Here is a 20,409-nt window from a genome sequence, read left to right as displayed (position 1 = left end):
TCGGGGAGGAACCTACGGGAGCCAGGCCCAGAAGCCCAGGGCGAGACCGAGGCGGCCTCCGCTGCTTTTGCTGCTGCTCGCGGCTGGAGCTGCCAGGGCCGCCGCCACCGCCTCCTCCGGGCGGGCGCGGGCGGGCGGGCGGAGTGGGGGACTCTCCCGGCGCTGACATTTGCAGGCTGCCCTCCTGATTGGTCCCCTTGCCGAGCTGCTCACGGGTTCATTCAACTGTTAAGCACCTCCCCGTCTCTCTAAAGGACATTATAATGCAAGAAGCCCCCTTTTTAACCACAAACCGAATTTTCTTTCATTTAGGTGATCTATATATATCTATATCGTATAGCTTATAGCTTATATCTATTTTAAATAACTTAAAGCCGCTAAAATTTGGGGGGGAACAGCTTTCGCCCTGGAGCGGTGCGCGATGCTGTCTCACGCCGACCTCCTGGACGCCAGGCTAGGTGAGTGCGCGCCTCTCGCCCGGGCAGCCAGGAGAAGCCTGGGCAGGAAATTGTCAATTTGTTCCTTATTTTACCTTAATGCGCCCTAAATGGACTAATTTCTTTAAAAGTAATTGTGCTGCATTAAAGTTTAATTTGATTTAACATCGTCTTTTAAAAAAAAAATCTATGGAATATGTAGATCCAAAAGAGGACTTGGGAAGTGTTGTTACTTTTTGTTTTTCCTTTTTTCCCCTTCTTCCCTCTCCCTTATTATTATTAATTTTTTTTGAACGGCGATCTACCCTGAGCTAATTTGTTAGGAGGTGTTTTTCTTTCTCTCTTTTCCCCTCCTGTTTGCTTTGATTAGGAATTTTTTTCCCTCCTCTTTTTTGCTCTCTCCTCCTGCCTCATTCTCTACCCTTCATCTAAGAATGGTTGAATTTGTAAAAATCTGGCACAAACGAGAAGCCGCTGCAATCGAGGCAGATTTGCTAAGTGTGTTCACTGAGAAAGGAGAAAAGCCAAATTCATCCTCACAGGCATCCCCGCCTGCAAGGGACTCGGCATTGCCAATGGCTGAGAGAAACGCGCCTTTTATTTCTCCGGAAGGAAGTTGAATTCTGTAAAGTTTGATTCACTGCTCTGTCTATAGTTTCCTTGAGTTTCCTTAATGCTGTCTGGGTTGCTGGGCTCTGGGTTTCCGGTTTGGGAATCTTTGGTGATGGATGTGACTCCATTTTCCAAACACTTTCTCTGATTTGAGGGGGAGGCGGAGCTGATTTGGGTTGATTTCAGAGGGTGGAAGGCTTGGAGAATTATTCATCTTCCAAAAGTGAGAGGGAATCGGCTGAGGGCCGGCGGTAGAGTTCGCCAAGCTGTCTGAGCGCAGGTGGGGCAGCAACCAAGGAATCGTTTAATTTTCTTTCTTTCTTTTCTCCCCCCTCCCACCCCAGTCCAAGGATATGCTCTCGCTTTCCTGGGACATCAGGGGTACGGTTCATGAAAGGGACTCGAAGGCATGTTTCTTTGCCGGGACTGGGAGTGTTCCACTGCCGGAGATATGAAAGCATGTGCTGTTTACTACGAGAGCCGGCTGCAGAGAGAGGGGAAAGGGCCGGGAGATGGTATTCCAACTTGGCTGTCCAAATTCTGGGGAACCCAGCTGAGCATCCCGAGAGTTTCCTTCATAGGGCGAACGTGGGCGCAGAGGGAGCCAAGGATGGGGCTAAAGGAGGACCGCGCAGGGAGGATAGTCCCTCCTGGCATCGTCAGGAAGGTAGTGACCGCGATCCCCTTCCCTCCTCAGGTATGAAAGATGCTGCCGAGCTTCTGGGCCACCGGGAGGCGGTGAAGTGTAGGCTGGGCGTGGGGGGCTCCGACCCTGGGGGCCATCCGGGGGACCTAGCGCCCAACTCCGACCCAGTCGAGGGAGCCACTCTGCTGCCCGGGGAGGACATCACTACAGTGGGCTCTACGCCGGCCTCGCTGGCGGTGAGCGCAAAGGACCCGGACAAACAGCCGGGGCCCCAAGGAGGCCCGAACCCCAGCCAAGCCGGCCAGCAGCAGGGCCAACAGAAGCAGAAGCGCCACCGGACGCGCTTCACCCCGGCGCAGCTCAACGAGTTGGAGAGGAGCTTCGCGAAGACTCACTACCCCGACATCTTTATGCGCGAGGAGCTGGCGCTGCGTATCGGGCTGACGGAATCCCGAGTGCAGGTACGCCGGGCTTGGGCGCCGGGGCAGAAGGCAAGGTGGGGCGGGAGGATTTGGGCAAAACAAGCGGGGTCTTTTCCCTGTCGGGGTCCTGGGCTGCTCTTCGGCTTCCTTATAAGTTCCATGGACAAGCAGGGCTCCCACCTCCCACCAGTATAGCCACATTCCTGCAGAAATGCCTCAAAAGCGAAGCCGGCGGTGTTCTACTGTTAGGTCGTCTCATTCGTCCTGAGAAGGGAAGCTCTGCGTCTCCCAGCCTCCGCGTCTCCCAGGCGGCTAAGCTGAGCGCGCACCTCCACTCCACCTCGAGTTCTTCACAAGTATTTCATTACCCCTAATGAGTTTGTGTTAAGCGTCTGGATAAATGGGGGGAATGCAACAATTCTACAGAAAACTTGAAAAGGGAGGAAATAAGGCATGATGGCACCTTACAAAAAATCCATACCTGAGTTTCACGGTGCAGCTTTATTCTCTTGCATGTCACCCTCCAGCAGCTCTAAGACAACAAACCCCGAGCTTTGAGGTTTGCAAAGGTTTTAAACTTTGATGGTCTACCGAAGCGCCGCCGAGAGCGGCTGTAAAGATCCCCAGTCTTTGAACCCTGGTTTTCCCCTTAAGGAAACTGGGGATGGGGGGACTGAAGGCTTTCTGTTGTAGATATCCGATCTGAAGAAAGGACATTTAGGGCAAGAAAGATTGACAGGTAGCAGACGAATTCGTTACTGATACCTTGTTCTCGGCCAACCACCCTCCAAGTTGTAAAGTATATATAACTTTGAAAATCACATCTATAACTTTTCTGAAAATTGTGGAATAAAAGTATAAGCTCAGCGAATCTCATTTCCCCCCCGCTTTTTGAAAAAGAATGAAAACAATATATCAGATCTTTTATGGACCACTGCTCTAGGTGAAATACCAAGGCGCTCACTGAGTCTTGAGCTATCCAGGGTTCTGAAAACCTTCCTTTCCTGTCTTGAACGTGATAGTTTCTCTATGTCATCCAGGGTGCCAATTTCATCTCTAGCTGCTTTAACAAATTAAGTTTAAAGTTCCCAGTTGCTTTACATTTGATCTAAGAAGTAAGAGACAAGGGTGTCCATAATCACAGTGTTGAATGTTTATGTCTGCCTTCGACATTGTAAAAATAGTCTAACCTGGAAAAACGGATATGCTTCTGCTGTAAGTAGTCAGCAAATGAATATCGCTGGGAACTTAAAGTGGTCAATTAATAAAGTAATCATCAAGGTAGAACATAGATTAACATTTTTACTCATTGTAAGTCCAGGTGGTTTCGTCAGTGGACTTTGGAAACCCTGAATCATGGGCCATTGAAATTGAACACCCCAAAAGTGTTAACTGCATTGTGCAGATATATATTATTGTTTAAAAAGATTTTTACTTCCCACCTCTTTTTAAACCTGAAGCTGGGTCCAAACCTTACCAGAAATAAACAATTTCAATACTTTCATTACCGTTAATGATAATACTGGCTTCTTAAAATCTTGTAGGTTCAAAATTCATAAATTTGCTTTTTGTCCCTCAAGAGAAATACTACCTAATAATTTTTGTTTTAAAGAGTAAAATGCTGTTGCTTAACCTAGACATAGTGGTAATTAGTTTAAATTAAAATAGAACTTAGAATCACAAATAAAATATAATTGGACAACCGACTTTATGAAAAAAGAAAATGAGGTCTATTAAACTTTATTAGGTCTTCCAAAGGTTAATGGCAGTGGTTCTTTTAATAGAAAAAGTTGTAAATGAAATAAAATACAAACTATGTAATAGAAACAGTTATTTTCAAAAAGTACACAAAAGAATAATCAAGAAGAAAAAGACAAAGTACTTTAATTGTTCTAGCATAATGTTCAACAAAAGATAATAGCTTGAGGCTGCTGATAGGAACAATTTAATAGAATGGCAATTTCAATATTTTTAAAAATAATGTTTCATAGTTTAAAAAGTAATCAGATCAACATAACCTTCTTAATTAACATTTCAAAATGATTAACATTATGTAATGTAATGCAAAAATAATTTATGGAAAATGTATTTACTTCACAATTCACTGTACCATTGCTCCTTGACCAAATTCAAATTAAATAGTAATTGGTTTATGTTCTTATATGATGAGTACTTCATAGTTTTCTTTAGAGTTAACAGATTGCCACACATTCTTTTCAGTATGTGGGCCACTGCACTGATTAAAAATGATCTAAACATTTAATTTATTACAATTGTATGCTTTTAAAGATGTTTTTTTAATTCTAGACTAACTGATCCAACATACTTATTTTTACCTATATCTGGTATATATCACACTTTTAAGTACTTATTAAAGCACTTCTACTCACATGGAGGCCAATTCCATGTCTGATATCGCTCCCCTTTTCTGGCTAGTGTAATAAAACCATTCCTTTTATAGCATGCCATTATTAGAAACCAATTTCAGAATTATTTATAACCTAGAATGGCTTATTAAGCAGCAATGCGAGAATCATGCAAATTACGCGATCAAATGCAATATAATAAGCATAATCATTAGTCTCTAGCACGGATTAATTAACTTTCAATATTTTATTTACATAAAAACCAAATCAGTGAAATAACTTCTGCACAGTCAGGCTTGCCTTTCAATATTTTATACGAACAAAAATAATGTGCTGTAATTCCATTGACCGTGTCCCCCAGAATGGCCCTGTCACCTGCCACATCTTAATAGGGGGACAAGCTGAGAGTATTTTCTCGTTTTCTAATGGAATGAGAAATTGCATTTTCTTCCTCTCCCAGCACTATTAAAGTGTAATGAATTCGGCCCAGAGTTCACGGCTGGCTGATCGAAATGAACCTGAGATCTCGGCTTTAATACAGCTCCCCAGATTTCCTCCCAAATCTTCACATTAATCATTTGCTGGATTCCAATGAGATCTTCATAAAGCGTTTGCTTCGAGGGGGAAAAAAGTAATATTCTCTCTTTCTCCCTCTCTTTCTCTATTTCTGAGCCATTTATAGGTGGGGAATTAAACGGGCTATATATTTTAAAATACATTTACAGTATGTCTATATTACTGTAACAGCAGATATCATGAAAGTGGATTTTTAAATTCCAACCTCCATTAGATTCTCACTGTTGTATTAAGCATTTTCTGAAAAGAGCTGCATTTCAAACTGAGTACAAAGTTGGCCAGTGGCTGCGGTTAATATATTTTCTGGAGTTGTCATCTGTGCATTCTCAAAATCTCCCTTAGGTTTTGCCTGCATTTTAATCCGTCATGCTCTAGTTTTCAAGTGGAAACATTCACATTTTAAAAACATATGCATCATAGCTTGGAACGGAGGTGCTCAGACCCCATGCAGATTTTTTTCACAACCCCAGTAAGCCATGAAACATAAAAAATTTTGTAGCCATCATTTGACTACTAACCCTCAAACATAATTGAGCACGATTTTTCGATTATTCCTATCATATTTAGTTCTTTAACAGCTGTTCTTTTCCACCTGTGCCTGAGGTCCAGAAACCTTTCTAGCAGTTGTGTTTTCCACTGTAGGGGCAATCCCTCCGCCCCGCTCTTCTTTCTTCTGCTTCTCCGGAACCTCTCCCCCCCCCCCCAGATGTCTGCCACCCTCTTCGCCCACTGCCCAGCCCAAGATATTCAAACATTTAGGGATTTACTGACACTTTGCAGGCCGATAGGAACCGGTCTTTATAGCTATCTTTCTAAATATACCCGAGTGCAGAATGTGAGATGTGGGGACCGTTTGGACATAGACATCCTCCCTGTCTAGGGCTCCATCCAGTCTACCTCTCCTCAATGCAGCCTAGGATGGGTAATGCAAAGTGACCTGTGGCCACAGGTCTCCTCACTGTGCTTTCCTTGGCTCCTGCGGGTTACTCTCTGCTCCAGGCCGCTAAACAGCTCAATTCTCCGCCATCGGCATTGATCCCAGTTACTATCAAGGGCCCCGCAGTCTCATTAATCCGTTGTGCCACCTACTCTAGGGGCTTTAGCAAGTAAGGGACCCGGCATCTTTACACAATCAGGAAACTGGGGTAGGCAGAAACATGGGAAATGGGGTAGAAATCAGAGAAAGATGAAATGATGGGTGATGGCTTGGGTACGGTAGAAAGGCCAGGGCCAGCTCAAAGGCCGGCAATATGTCTAGAGTGCAATGCCGTTCACACTAGTAAGCGTGGAGGGTCTTCACCTGCACAGTGTAACATGCCTCTGTGAATAGCTGGCTTACTGAGAATAGGTCAGGTACATCCATACTCATGATCCTTTAGCTTGCAGAATAAACACTAAATAGCATGGATTAACAGATGAATAACCTTTTGGTCATGAATATGGTCAAATTACGTTTGTCACATTCTAAGAGGAAACTCAATCAGTACCTGAGTTGTGTCTTATGTAATTTATTTTTGTGCTCACTAAACCTCCAACTGACTATGTGTTAAACTGAAAGCCTGCCAGGTAGGCGTACTGCCAATTATTATTAAAAAACAAAACAAAACAAAACAAAACAAAAAACCACACACAACCCAAATTCAAGTATGGGGAAACAGGAAGTTCTCTTGGTCAGGCAGTTTACCTGGTATCTTTCAGAAGAACTCTTCCTTCCCCTGTGGTGGTGAATATGGCATTAATTGTCAAGTTTGTCTGGTAAGTTCAGAAATTCAGAGGTATTGTTAAGACAAAACGAGTACGAGGCTTATTTTTATTTGGAGTATATTTTATCAAACACATCTCCTCTAAAAAGAAAGATATGTGGGTCTGAAGCAAAATCAAATTTGATTCATTACTAGTGTGTGCTTTAAACTTGACCTCTAATTTGTACTGCTCAGAAAATTTGTTTTCAGTTTATACATGAAACAGATCAAATAGGGGAGACTTGAGGAATTGGAAACCTTGTAATTCGGGGTTCTCAGCAAGCTTCTGAAAATAGACTTGAAGGACGTGGGGCTCAGGGCCCTGGCAGCAGGTTCCAGCACATCTGTACAGCTCAGATAAAAGGTGCCCTCAGAGGGGTTCGAGAATGAGGCATGGAGACTTGTGGCAGTAGAACCAGTCGCTACGAATCAGAAATCACGGTGGCGACCCAAACAACACCGTAGCTCAGTGCGGCTCGCTTTCCCACAAGGATCACTATATTAACCTCTCCGCTCTGTCATCCGTGGCGTTAGGGGTTTTCCTTTGTCTTTCGATTTTGAAACTGGCTAGGTCATCCTCAGCCCCTCATCAATTTCCAAATTTCCAGCGTTTCTGAAAATTCTATAGCCCATCAGTGTTATAAGGCACGCTATTAAGCCACATGGGTACACATGTTTATCTTCATTTGTACATCTGTGGGTCCGATTTTGACACATGCCTGCCTGCAGACTTGTGCCTCTAAGCAGTGCATAGAATGTGCCAGCGTGCAGGGGCGTGGTGAACACTGCACGCGGTGGTATGTTTGCACCCAGTGTATGCGCTCCGGGGCACTATCAGGACCCCGGAGGTTGGCGCTTGCTGAGTGCAAGGGACTCCGGTTGTCTCGAGCTGACGAAGAACCGCGGTCTCTGGCTGAGTGTACGGGCACTTTGGGCAGATGGTACTTGTCCCGCCTGGGGCAGTGTCTGACGCAGGTTTCTCAGGCTCAAGCCCCCGCCCCACCCCCTGGCCAGCCCGCTCGCTAATAGCGCTCTGTGTGTCTCCCGCCCCGCCCGCTCCAGGTCTGGTTCCAGAACCGGCGCGCTAAGTGGAAGAAACGCAAGAAGACCACCAACGTGTTCCGCGCGCCGGGAACTCTGCTGCCCACACCAGGCCTGCCTCAGTTTCCGTCAGCCGCCGCCGCCGCCGCCGCCGCTATGGGCGACAGCCTGTGCTCTTTCCACGCCAACGACACCCGCTGGGCGGCGGCCGCCATGCCGGGCGTATCACAGTTGCCGCTGCCGCCGGCTCTGGGCAGGCAGCAAGCTATGGCGCAGTCGCTGTCCCAGTGCAGCCTGGCGGCCGGGCCGCCGCCCAACTCCATGGGCCTGTCCAACAGCCTGGCGGGCTCCAACGGCGCGGGGCTGCAGTCGCACCTCTACCAGCCCGCCTTCCCCGGCATGGTGCCCGCCTCCCTCCCCGGCCCCAGCAACGTCTCCGGCTCGCCCCAGCTCTGCAGCTCCCCGGACAGCAGCGACGTGTGGCGGGGCACGAGCATCGCCTCCCTCCGCCGCAAGGCGCTAGAGCACACAGTCTCCATGAGCTTCACTTAATGCAGCCGCGCCCCAGCCCGCTCCGCCCCCGGCGCCGCCCCCAGGGCCGCCCCGAGGTCCTTCCGGCGCGCGCCCGGGCCCCCGCTCCCTGCCCGGGCCCCTGCCCCGGCGCCCTGCCCTGTCCCCCGACCCGGCCTCCGCCACTTCCACTTCTCGTTTTGTTCTCTCCTCTCTCGTTCGTTCTCTGGGGCTCTCCCCAAGCCCCAGCCCGCGAGGCCTCCCCTCCACCTGATTTCGCCCGCCCCGGTCCCCACTCTCCTCTCAGCTCCTCTTCCCGTCTCCCCCAACTCTTCCCTGGCCCCCTTCTCCAGCACTTCACCCCACCCTTTCCGGCTACCCTCCTCCACCCGGCTCGCAAGTAGCGTGCTCGCGCCCTCCTCCCAGCCTTCCGACTGGCGGCATTCTCACCTACACCTTCAACACGACGCCTACGACCCCCTCACCCGCCGCCTCCCCTCCAGCCCTTCTTTACCCGCACCTTACGCCCCTCCTCCCGCGCCCTGCAAAAAGCATCCTTCCCGCCATTTTACTTACCAGGGAGTCGACTCAGGATCTGAAATCAGACACCAATGGACTGGTTTGTGGGCAGAAACACACACACCCGCGCTCTCGCTCACTTTCAGACACTACACATACACGTACACACACGCATACACAGTGCACCTAGGTCACACACGGACGTGTTCAAGGGACAGCACAATGTTAGGGATTTTCGTCTTAAAGGAGGACAAGCATCTGCTACAACCGCCTCATCTGAGGGCCCAACTGATCTAATTTGATTTATCCCTGTATTCTTTCTCCAAACCCCTCTTTTTCTTTCCTCTCCCACCACCCTACCCTTACCCCGTCCGCCCAGTCACATCCATGCAGCCCTCTATTGGCTTGCAAAAGAACACTTTTATTTTCTCTTACTTTTATTTTCTTTAGCACAACTGTGTGAGGTTATAGAAGGGAAGGCTTCTCAGGAGGAATATGCCAGTGAGTTGGGTGGCTGGAGTAGACGAAATCAGTCAGGTGATGAAGAAGAGGTGATCTTACCCATTTTGATAAGTCTTTATAAGGAAGAATAAAATAAATGTAAGAAAATTTTCCTTTTGTAAAAGCCACATCTCTTTTCTGGATCCTTCAGGACTGGGGTTTGTTTGCTTCCTTTTCCGTTTCTCTCCTCGCTGCTCTGTGCCCTAGGTTGTTTTGTGGTCGTCCTGTCGTCCCTCGTGCCCCTCGGCCACCGCTCTGGCCCTTGCCGGCTGCCGATGGGTGCACCCGGACATCTACAACCCTGCAACTTTGTACAGAGAAACGCAATCAGCTCTTTCTGCATGTGCTGGTCAAATCCAAACCCAGAGAACAGAAGCGCTTTCGAAGAATGAACAAACATGTGAAATAGGATGTTTTGTGTAGATAAAGCATTCTTGTTACATACTGGTCAATTTGTGATATGTTTTAACTTATTGTCTGTGCTTATTTATGGAATTTGGTTTTCTTAATAAATGTTTGAGCTAATATAAAGCATATTATTTGACTTTTCCGGACAAGTTTATATCAAGTTAAATGTAAATGGATAAAATAAAATCATTTTCAGTATGTGATATGGAGAATGATGGGTTTTGTTGTGACTTTGAATTTCAGGAAAGGGGTCAAGTGGGGGAGGGGAAGAGGGCTCGTCCTGTTGTATGCACGAGGGCTCTCAACTGGCGAAGATCCCGGATCTCAAATGGTGGGAACCCCATTCAGTAGGGTGGGGTTCAGTTTCCGGGTTGCACCGCGGCCTAGGCAGCGCTCTGGTGCAGGAGGCCAGGCTTTGAATCACGCAGTCCACGAGCCGGAAGCCAGAAGACGGGGCCTCGCGCGAGCTCCAGGCCTCGCGAGGCTTTGGGCCTGCCAGGGCTTCCAGAGTGAGTCTCAGGGCGCAGCTGCCGGCACTAAACTCAGGGCTCGAGGGTTGATGAGCTTCTCTTGTGAACCGTTTACCTACGGCAAGGGAGTGGAGGGCGACCCTCTTCGGGCTGCGTGCTTGTGATAGGAAAGCTGTAGGCCAGAAGGACCATAGTAAAGGAAGTCTGGGGACCGGTAGCTCTGCCCTCAGGCGTCACTAACCCAAAGTCGCGTCTGGTCCCAGGTATGCAGTGGACTGAAACGTGAAAGGGCTGGGCCGTCCGGGGAGGGGGTGGGGGTGTACTTTCCTAGGGCCTAGGCCTCCTGGCTTTTTGAAAGCGGCGACCTGGTTCCTTTGTTTCTTCAGGATCTGGACTCGGCTTCTTATAACCCCAGACCTCACGAGCGGAGGCAAACGGCAGGTCTGAAATAGGACGACCTGGCTTTGGGTTGTGCCTCTCAGGCTTTGCTTCATCTGGCCGCTCTCGTTTGCTTAGGGTCCTTCTTTGGTGTGAGCCAACCTCGAATACAGCCACGTGCTGAAACTAACTAGTAGTGAAAATTGCTGTTTCTTTGGTAGTCTGAGAGGGAAGGTTGTGGTGTGTTTTAAACTTGGAGGCAAATCAATATCACAGGCATTCTTTGGAAGACTAATCAAAATTGATCTTGTGGTTTAAACTTTAAGGGTCATTATGGGCATTGAGAGTGCACCCAATTCCCTGGGAAGATTTCTCATTTGGTTGCCATAGTGTGTAAACCCTAAAAAGACTGTACCACTGGACTACATATGAATTTTAGGACCTGTTGTAATTGTTACTCAACTAAGAGCACAGTAGAATCTCCTCGAAGGCAAGGACAAAAATACATGATTTTCTATGATCGAGAAAAATCGTGTCTTCATGTTACCTTAGGAATTTAATTAGAGGTAAAATTGGTGAGTGTGTTCACAGAATATTTGAATTTTACATTTTCTAAAGGGTATTTTTTAATATAAGGTTAAAATATTAAAGAAGATAAAAACATGCTCATTTGGGATTTCATATACAAATGGAACATTTCTGAATGTTAGCACTCTAGAATTTAGCAGCATAATAATCATTTCTAAAATATCTGTAGATGAAAAATACTTTTTCTTGTTTTTACATTTCATCATATTCCCTTGAATTAACTAGTGCTTTTTTTAAGAAAAACTTGAATTCGTAGCTACTGTAATCTCAAGTCACATTTAAGAGATCACTACAAATTACAGATTGCTTTACCAGTGAGCATGGAAGGTTGTTTACAAGGATGCTAATTTTACAGCTTTTTTATGCTGCTATAAAGCATAACTTTATGATGTAGGAATGCAATAAAGGATGCTAAATGGAATCTTTAAAAATTGTATTTCTCAAAGGCAAGGGAAATCTTTCATTTGAAAAAAATGGGCCAACTCAGAACACTGATGAGAAGTTACAAATCAACTCAAGTGATAGATGCTCTCAAAGATACTTATATTTCATAATATAATGGTTATTTATCAATATTATAATGAAAGTGTACAGAGTTTTTCACTTGACCTGACTTTAGAATAATATTTGTTTCTATAGCAATAGATTTTTGTATTAAGAATCCTGAGCATTTTAATGTCATATATAGTATTAGCATAAGGGAAGACAACCTGGCCTAGGTTGTTAAAGTTGACAGTTTAGCAAAGATAAAAAGCAGAGAATGAGAATCTCAGTCACAAGTCTGAAAGATTTCTGCATTTTGAGGGAGGAAAAAAACCCAACTACAGAATAGTCCTTATTTTTTACTCTTTGTCAGCAGCAATTGTGTCTCCAAACTGTTAAAGTTATAATAATAAATAATTACATTCAATAAGGGAAAAAAGACAATAAAGGTGAATACTATTAGAAGACAAGGTACATAGTACAACATGCTGGATATCCTACCTCTAATGAATTATACTTTTTGCCGAGGGGCCTATTTGGCATTGAATACCGTCACCACATGCTGGCTAGAAAGAGTCAAAGTTTATTATGATGTAACTATGTGATTGATTTATTTGACTACGCATATTCATCCTTGTGTAATTTTCTCCTCAAGATTGGTACTAAATAAATATGTGTGGTAGAACATGATGACATGGTAATGGTGTTGCACTTAGTTTACCTTTTGCTGATGGTGGCAGAAATAGGATATAGGACTTCAACTTCTAAAGGTGATATTAGGTACTGGAAACAAAATAGGATGCAGAGCAATTTGGGTAAATCAAGGTAGGTAGAAATGGAGAATACGGAAGAAATTCTAACTTTGGAGCAATTTATGTTTGATTTCCTCAATGACTGCTTCATCTGAAAATGAAAATGTTTCTCATTTGTGTTGTGGACTCTACACTGTAATTTTTAGGATCAAGAGAAAACTTAGCCCACAAAGATGTGTCTTCTAGTAATGGCAGTAGTTAACTTGTCAGTTGAAGGAATGTAACCTTCCTTTTCTCCTTTTCATGACATAAAGGTAATCTCATCTAAGGGCATTTATGTGAAGAAATAACAGCATGGCATGGTGAGACTGCTGGCTCATTAATCCTGGCATCCACTTCCTACAGGGTTCCTTGATTAGTTAGATTCATTCATTGGGCATTTCAGAGTTTTTGATTTGTCACCATTGACTAGGTTCACTGAGTTCAGGCTAAATTGAGCCAGAAGCAATGTTTATTAGTAATTTTGTAGTACAGGCTACCCTAATAATTCAGCCCAAATATCTCATCTGAAAAATATCCATTCACCCTCGCTTCTAATGTGGGTTGCAGCTGTGTTCATAGGGAATTGAAAGAACACAAGTGATTGGGCATGTATTTTCTAAATTATTAATATGATGGCTAATAGCTGTAAACTCATCCTCGTATCCAATGCAGAAATTATGATTCATTTTAAAAATGAAAGCAGCAACAAAGGGGGGCACCCCCTGCCTGACTCTCTGCGCTCTCATCAGTGCAGAGCTTTTGGTACAGGAACCATGGCCTATTTAGCATGTGGTCATTACAGAGAGAAACAGAACAATGCCTTTCGCTTTTCTGCTTGTGCTCTATCAAAAAAAGGCATGAATTTATAAGACTTATTAGAAAATACTTTTAAGGAATTTTAGGGATGAGATACAAAGAGGCCCTCTCTTGATTTTGACAATATCATAATAGTCTTTAAGCAGGCATAATTAGTTGCTTGCGCAGTTAAGCTGCATCTTGTGTCCACATAATCAAATATCACATCTATCCAAGTTTCCATCTTTAAAGCTGAGTTGGATTTGCGACTTGTTGCAGTTGCTCCTGCTGCCACAATCCCTTTTAGTTCCTAGTTGAAGTAATTCACAAGTACCAAGAATAGATAATTAACCTTCATGACATATATACTGTATGTTCTTTATATCTTTCATTGAAATGTCACAGGGCTTTATATGCTTTTGCTCACAGCCATTACTGAATCTTTTAAAGATAAACTCAAACAAGGTCAGATTAAAAGCTCTAGAAACCCTTAACACTGAAAAGATTACATGTGATTACTAAGAAATTAAAAAAATAAAAATTATAAATTATAAAACTCAAAACATAGGTATACTGACATTAAAATAAGTTCTTTGTAGCTTTTATAATTGCAATATTCTGAATGAGTTCAGTGATGCTGAACTGGTTTCTGTTTTTGCTGCCCTTGTTTTTATTAATTATTACATGCTTAGTCTGACTATGAGGTACTCCAACAGTGATTTCAGAAATAACATTTTCAGATGGTGTTTCTTATTTTCCCTCTAGTACCTTACATTTGAGCCCTGTTTTTCAATATATAGGGCACATTATCTCATTTTAATCATCATGCCACCTATATGAAGTAGATATTATAATCCCTATTTTATAGATGAAGAAATTGAAACTCAGAGGCTAAATAAGTTGCTCATTACCACATATCTAATAAGTGGCAGAGATCATTTTTAAGTCAGGTCTTCAGGTCGTCGTTCAGCAATACCATTGTATACGTGACAAATAGATACTGTTTTTATTCTTAAAATACTTTCAGGGAAGACACGAAACCACTTCCTTTACTTAGAAGTTTAATAATCCCCCCCCGTTATTTAACAGGACAGATGATTTAAAAAATTTTTTTGATGCTTTGTATTTTATTTTATTTGTGCAAGAGAGAGACAGAGTGCTAGTGGGGCAGGGGCAGAGAGAGAGGGAGACTCAGAATCTAAAGCAGGCTCCAGGCTCTGAGCTGTCAGCACCAGATCCTGATGCAGTGCTTGAACTCACATACTGCAAGATCATGACCTAAGCCGAAGCTGGACACTTAACCGACTAAGCCAGCCACGTGCCCCCATTTTTTTTTTTTTGAGAGGGAGTGAGTGAGCACAGGAAAGAGGCAGAGAGAGAGAGAGAGAGAGAGAGAGAGAGAACGAGAATCCCAGGTAGCAGGCTCAATGCTCAGTTCAGGGCTTGATCTCAGGACTCTGAGATCTTGACCTTGCCAAAATCAAGAGTAGGACACTCAACTGACTAGGCTACCCAAGCACTGCAGGACAGATGATTTTTGATGGGACATGATAGCTGCATTAAAATTAAGCATGGTTTTGGGTGGCTCAGTCGGTTGAGTATCCAACTCTTGATTTCAGCTCAGGTCATGATCCCAGGGTTGTGGGATTGAGCCGCATGCTGAGTATGGAGCCCACTTGAGATTCTCTCTCTCTCTCTCTCTCTCTCTCTCTCTCTCCATCTCCCCTGCTCATGTTAGCTCTCTCTCTCTCTCAAATAAAAATAATTAAACATGGTTTCAGGAGTCTAGAAAATGCCTTTCCTCTTGATCTTTACCTGCTTTTTAGAAATGAATTCAAGATTGTTCTACCATGCCACTGAGAAGGCTCTTTATTTGTGTGGGGAATCTTTATCAGTGGAATTGTCTTCTTGTGACATGAGCTCTGGGCTGATGTAACAAGAAACTTGGAAGCCAGCTCTGAGAGTACTTTGAGGGGGATTGGTGGCATTGTAAGGGAGACGTGATGGTTTGACTCTATCCACAAGGGAGAGAATCCTTGAATCCTTTGGTGCTACAGATAGGTTTCTTGTCTTTCCATGCAAGATTTTATAAGAGGATCTTTTTATTTTACTTAATATATAATATTAAATATTCATAACTCAGGATAAGCTGTTTCTCATTTTTCTGTCCTTCACTGTCAACCATAGAATCATAAAATCTTAGCACTTAAAGGGATATTTGAAGTCACCGCATTCACATTCCCTGACCATAGTTGTCCCGTTTTCATTTCACGGCAAGTGGACTTGCAGATTCTGACTCATCACAAGACAGATCTCTAGTATTGGCCCAAGCACCTGGAAGCCCTTCATTTCATTGAGACTAGTCTGCTTCCTGTTCTTCCTTCTGTAGTCTTGCCTTGTTAAGACTCCATCACATATCTTAGTACTGAAATGATTTTTATTTTTAGTCTTTTATTAATCAGTATAAGACCAGGATATGGTATGGTACCACATAAACCTTTTTCTGGCTTTAAACAACCCAGGTCTATTTCTTGCTTACAAAAATTCCACTATAAGTGAAGTGATTCCCCAGGACAGCTCCCCTTCATGTGGAGACTCAGTGATAGCAAGCTTTTTTTTTCCATTTTGTGGTTTGGCCACTTCATTATGGGGTTTCCATTGTCTTCTGGGAAGGAAAGGAGAGAACTGGAAGGCTGTGAATTGGCTCTAATGGTTTGGCCTGGAAACTCCTGCTAATATTCCAATAAGTAAGAACTAGTTATGTAGCTTCTTCTAATTGCAAGAGAGCTGGCCAATATAGGGGAGCACATGGATATTCAGTGAGTAGAGAATACCTCTGCAGTCTTATTTTCTCTGTCATAAATACCCTTAGTTCCCTTATTTAACATGTTTTTCATAGTTTATAAGTCAATAACTACTTTTTTTTTGCTTATTGGCAAGGCTGTGGAGATGGGGGTGCCAGAGAAATAGATGATGCCCAAGCTCTTGAAGAACCTATATCTAGATGGTGAGACAAATTTTAATTAATATACAGTGCAAAAAGTGTTGTACACAAGCTGTTTTTAATGATTTGATCAAGTGTTAAATTCTCTTATCTGTATAATAAATGCACTGGGAATTCAAAGAAGCAAGAGATCATTGGGGCTAGAATTCCTGAGCAAGGCTTCCTGAAGGAACTGGGCCTCATAGGATAGCACTGTCACCCTGGAGGATTCTCTTCTCCACTTTACTGGAATTTTTTTGTCCTTTCCTTGTGGGCCTTATTTTCAGATCAGTAAAGTAGGTGTGGAATATTTATCTCTATCATTACCAAGTTCTCTATTACCCTCTTAAATTTGGAGTCATTGATTAGATTTAGGTCTCTAATGACCAGGACAAGTGATGGTGGACCATCTGCCATACCCACATTAGTAGCCATTTATAATCTCATATAGTGTTGTTATAGTATCACAGATATTCCCCAAATGGATAAATTGTAGCAATGTAATTCCCCAATAGCTAGCATTAACTCTGGCAAATAGTAGGTACTCAATAAATGTTTTATTAAGTTGAATTTAGGTTAGACAGGTCAGTGTTAAAGCTCCCAGCTTATTGCACTTGCTATTTGCCTGTTATCACCTATGGGAGTGGTTACCAATTTTTAAAATACCATATATTAAAAGGCATATGTAATTATTTTTATTTTATTTTTTGTATTTTTATTTAATTTATATTTTTTAAAATTTACATCCAAGTTAGCATATAGTGCAACAATGATTTCAGGAATAGATTCCTTAATGCCCTTTACCCATATAGCCCATCCCCCCCCCAGCCCCTCTAGTAACGCTCTGTTTGTTCTCCATATTTAAGAGTCTTTTATGTTTTGTCCCCCTCCCTGTTTTTATATTATTTTTGCTTCCCTTCCCTTATGTTCATCTGTTTTTTTCTTAAAGTCCTCATATGAGTGAAGTCATATGATATTTGTCTTTCTCTGACTAATTTCACTTAGCATAATACCCTCTAGTTCCATCCACGTAGTTGCAAATGAAAAATTTCATTCTTTTTGATTGCCGAGTAATACTCCATTATGTGTGTGTGTGTGTGTGTGTGTGTGTGTGTGTGTATACACACACCACATCTTCTTTATCCATTCATCCATCAATAGACACTTGGACTCTTTCCATACTTTGGCTGTTGTTGATGGTGCTGCTATAAACATTGGAGTGCATGTGCCCCTTCGAAACGGCATATCTGTATCCCTTGGATAAATACCTAGTAGTGCAATTGCTGGTGTTGTAGGGTAGTTCTATTTTTAGTTTTTTGAGGAACCTCCATGCTGTTTTCCAGAGTGGCTGCACCAGCTTGCGTTCCCACCAACAATGCAAAAGAGATCCTCTTTCTCCACATCCTGGCCAACATCTGTTGTTGCCTGAGTTATTAATGTTAGCCATTCTGACCGGTGTGAGGTGGTGTATCTCATTGTAGTTTTGATTTGTATTTCCCTGATGATGAGTGATGTTGAGCATTTTTTCATGTGTCGGTTGGCCATCTGGATGTCTTCTTTGGAGAAGTGTCTATTCATGTCTTTTGCCCATTTGTTTTTTGAATATTTTTTGAATATTTGTTTTTTGGATGTTGAGTTTGATAAGTTCTTTATAGATATTGGATACTAACCCTGTATCTGATAGGTCATTTGCAAATATCTTCTCCCATTCTGTGGGTTGTCTTTTAGTTTTACTGATTGTTTCCTTCACTGTGCAGAAGCCTTTTATTTTGATGAGGTCCCAATAGTTCATTTTTGCTTTTGTTTTCCTCACCTCTGGAGACGTGGTAAGAAGTTGCTGCAGCCAAGATCAAAGAGGTTTTTGCCTGCTTTCTCCTTGATGATTTTGATGGCTTCCTGTCTTACATTTAGGTCTTTCATCCCTTTTGAGTTTATTTTTGTGTATGGTATAAGACAGTGGTCCAGGTTCATTCTTCTGCATGTCACTGTCCAGTTTTCCCAGCACCACTTGCTGAAGAGACTGTCTTTATTCCATTGGATATTCTTTCCTGCTTTGTCAAAGATTAGTTGGCCATACATTTGTGGGTCCATTTCTGGGTTCTCTATTCTGTTCCATGGATCTGAGTGTCTGTTTTTGTGTCAGTACCATACTGTCTTGATGATTACTGCTTTGTAATACAGTTTGAAGTCCGGGATTGTGATGCCTCCTGCTTTGGTTTTCTTTTTCAAGATTGCTTTGGCTATTCAGGGTCTTTTCTGGTTCCATACAAATTTTAGGATTATTTGTTCTACCTCTGTGAAGAAGGCTGGTGTTATTTTGATAGGGATTGCATTGAATGTGTAGATTGCTTTGGGTAGTATTGACATTTTAACAATATTTATTCTTCCAGAACAAATATTCCAGAAGCATGGAATATTTTTCCATTTTTTGTGTGTCGTCTTCCATTTCTTTCATAAGCTTTCTATAGTTTTCAGTGTATAGATTTTTTCACTTCTTTGGTTAGATTTATTCCTAGGTATTTTATGGTTTTTGGTGCAATTGTAAATGGGATCGATTCCTTAATTTCTCTTTCCGTTCTTCATTGTTGGTATATAGGAATGCAACCGATTTCTGTGCATGATTTTATATCCTGCCACTTTGCTGAATTCATGGATCAATTCTAGCAGTTTTTTGGTGGAATCTTTTGGGTTTTCCATATAGAGTATCATCTCATCTGTGAAGAGTGAAAGTTTGATCGCCTCCTGGCCAATTTGGATGCCTTTTATTTCTTTGTGTTGTCTGATTGCTGAGGCTAAGACTTCCAATGCTCTGTTGAATAACAGTGCTGAGAGTGGACATCCTTGTCCTGTTCCTGACCTTAGGAGGAAAGCTCTCAGTTTTTCTGCATTGAAGATGATATTAGCTTTGAGTCTTTTATATATATATATATATGGCTTTTATGATCTCGAGGTATGCTCCTTCTATCCCTACTTTCTTGAGGGTTTTTATCAAGACAGGTGCTGTATTTTGTCAAATGCCTTCTCTGCATCTATTGAGAGGATCGGTGGTTCTTGTCTTTTCTTTTATTGATGTGATGAATGACATTAATTGTTTTGCGGATATTGAACCAGCCCTGCATCCCAGGTATAAGTCCAACTTGGTTGTGAATAATTTTTTTAATGTACTGTTGGATCTGGTTGGCTAATATCTTGTTGAGGATTTTTGCATCCATGTTCATCAGGGAAATTGGTCTATAGTTCTCCTTTTTAATGGGGTCTCTGTCTGGTTTTGGAATCAAGGTAGTGCTGGCTTCATAGAAAGAGTTTGGAAGTTTTCCTTCCATTTCAATTTTTTGGAACAGCTTCAAGAGAATAGGTTTAACTCTTCCTTAAATGTTTGGTAGAATTCCCCTGGAAAGCCATCTGGCCTGGACTCTTGTTTTTTGGGAGATTTTTGAGTACTAATTTGATTTCTTTACTGGTTATGGGTCTGTTCACATTTTCTATTTCTTTCTTCCTGTTTCAGTTTTGGTAGTATATATGTTTTTAGGAATTTGTCCATTTCTTCCAGATTGCCCATTTTATTGGCATATAATTGCTCATAATATTCTCTTATTATTGTTTTTATTTCTGCTGTGTTGGTTGCGATCTCTCCTCTTTCATTCTTGATTTTATTTGGGTCCTTTCCTTTTTCTTTTGGACCAGACTGGCTAGGGGTTTATCAATTTTGTTAATTCTTTCAAAGAATCAGCTTTTCTGGTTTCATTGATCTGTTCTACTGGGTTTTTTTGGTTTCGATAGCATTGATTTCTGCTCTAATCTTTATTATTTTCTGTCTTCTGCTGGTTTGAGGTTTTATTTGCCGTTCTTTTTCCAGCTCTTTAAGGTGTAAGGTTAGGTTGTGTATCTGAGACCTTTCTTCCTTCTTTAGGAAGGCCTGGAATGCTATCTACTTCCTTCTTATGACGGCCTTTTGCTGCGTCCCAGAGGTTTTGGGCTGTGGTGTTATCATTTTCGTTGGCTTCCATTTAGTTTTTAATTTCCTCTTTAACTTCCTCATTAGCCCATTCATTCTTTAGTAGGATGTTCTTGAGTCACCAAGTATTCGTTATCTTTCCAAAATTTTTCTTGTGCTTGATTTCAAGTTTCATAGCATTGT

General features: G+C 42.7%; 2 protein-coding genes across 5 annotated transcripts in view; both read left to right on the top strand.

The window, feature by feature from the left end:
- The first annotated feature begins 421 nt into the window (after positions 1–421).
- Positions 422–8,394, top strand: OTP (orthopedia homeobox). The gene is made up of 3 exons (XM_027039537.2): positions 422–458; positions 1,747–2,156; positions 7,864–8,394. The coding sequence occupies exons 1-3, from the start codon at positions 422–424 to the stop codon at positions 8,392–8,394; spliced, it is 978 nt and encodes a 325-aa protein (XP_026895338.1).
- A 1,907-nt stretch (positions 8,395–10,301) lies between these two features.
- Positions 10,302–20,409, top strand: part of WDR41 (WD repeat domain 41) — a 188,348-nt gene continuing 178,240 nt past the window's right edge. For 2 of the 4 annotated variants that reach the window (XM_053224226.1, XM_053224224.1), the window contains exons 1-2: positions 10,304–10,513; positions 16,229–16,295. In XM_053224226.1, the coding sequence (XP_053080201.1) occupies positions 16,293–16,295 (3 nt within the window). In that variant the 5' untranslated portion in view covers positions 10,304–10,513; positions 16,229–16,292. Of the gene's footprint in view, positions 10,514–16,228; positions 16,296–20,409 lie in introns of all 4 variants that reach the window. The other 2 variants (XM_053224232.1, XM_053224234.1) reach the window with 2 other exon arrangements.

The sequence above is a fragment of the Acinonyx jubatus genome, chromosome A1 (genome assembly GCF_027475565.1).
Source record: "Acinonyx jubatus isolate Ajub_Pintada_27869175 chromosome A1, VMU_Ajub_asm_v1.0, whole genome shotgun sequence".
NCBI lineage: Eukaryota > Metazoa > Chordata > Mammalia > Carnivora > Felidae > Acinonyx > Acinonyx jubatus.
This window is presented reverse-complemented; position numbering and strand designations above follow the sequence as displayed.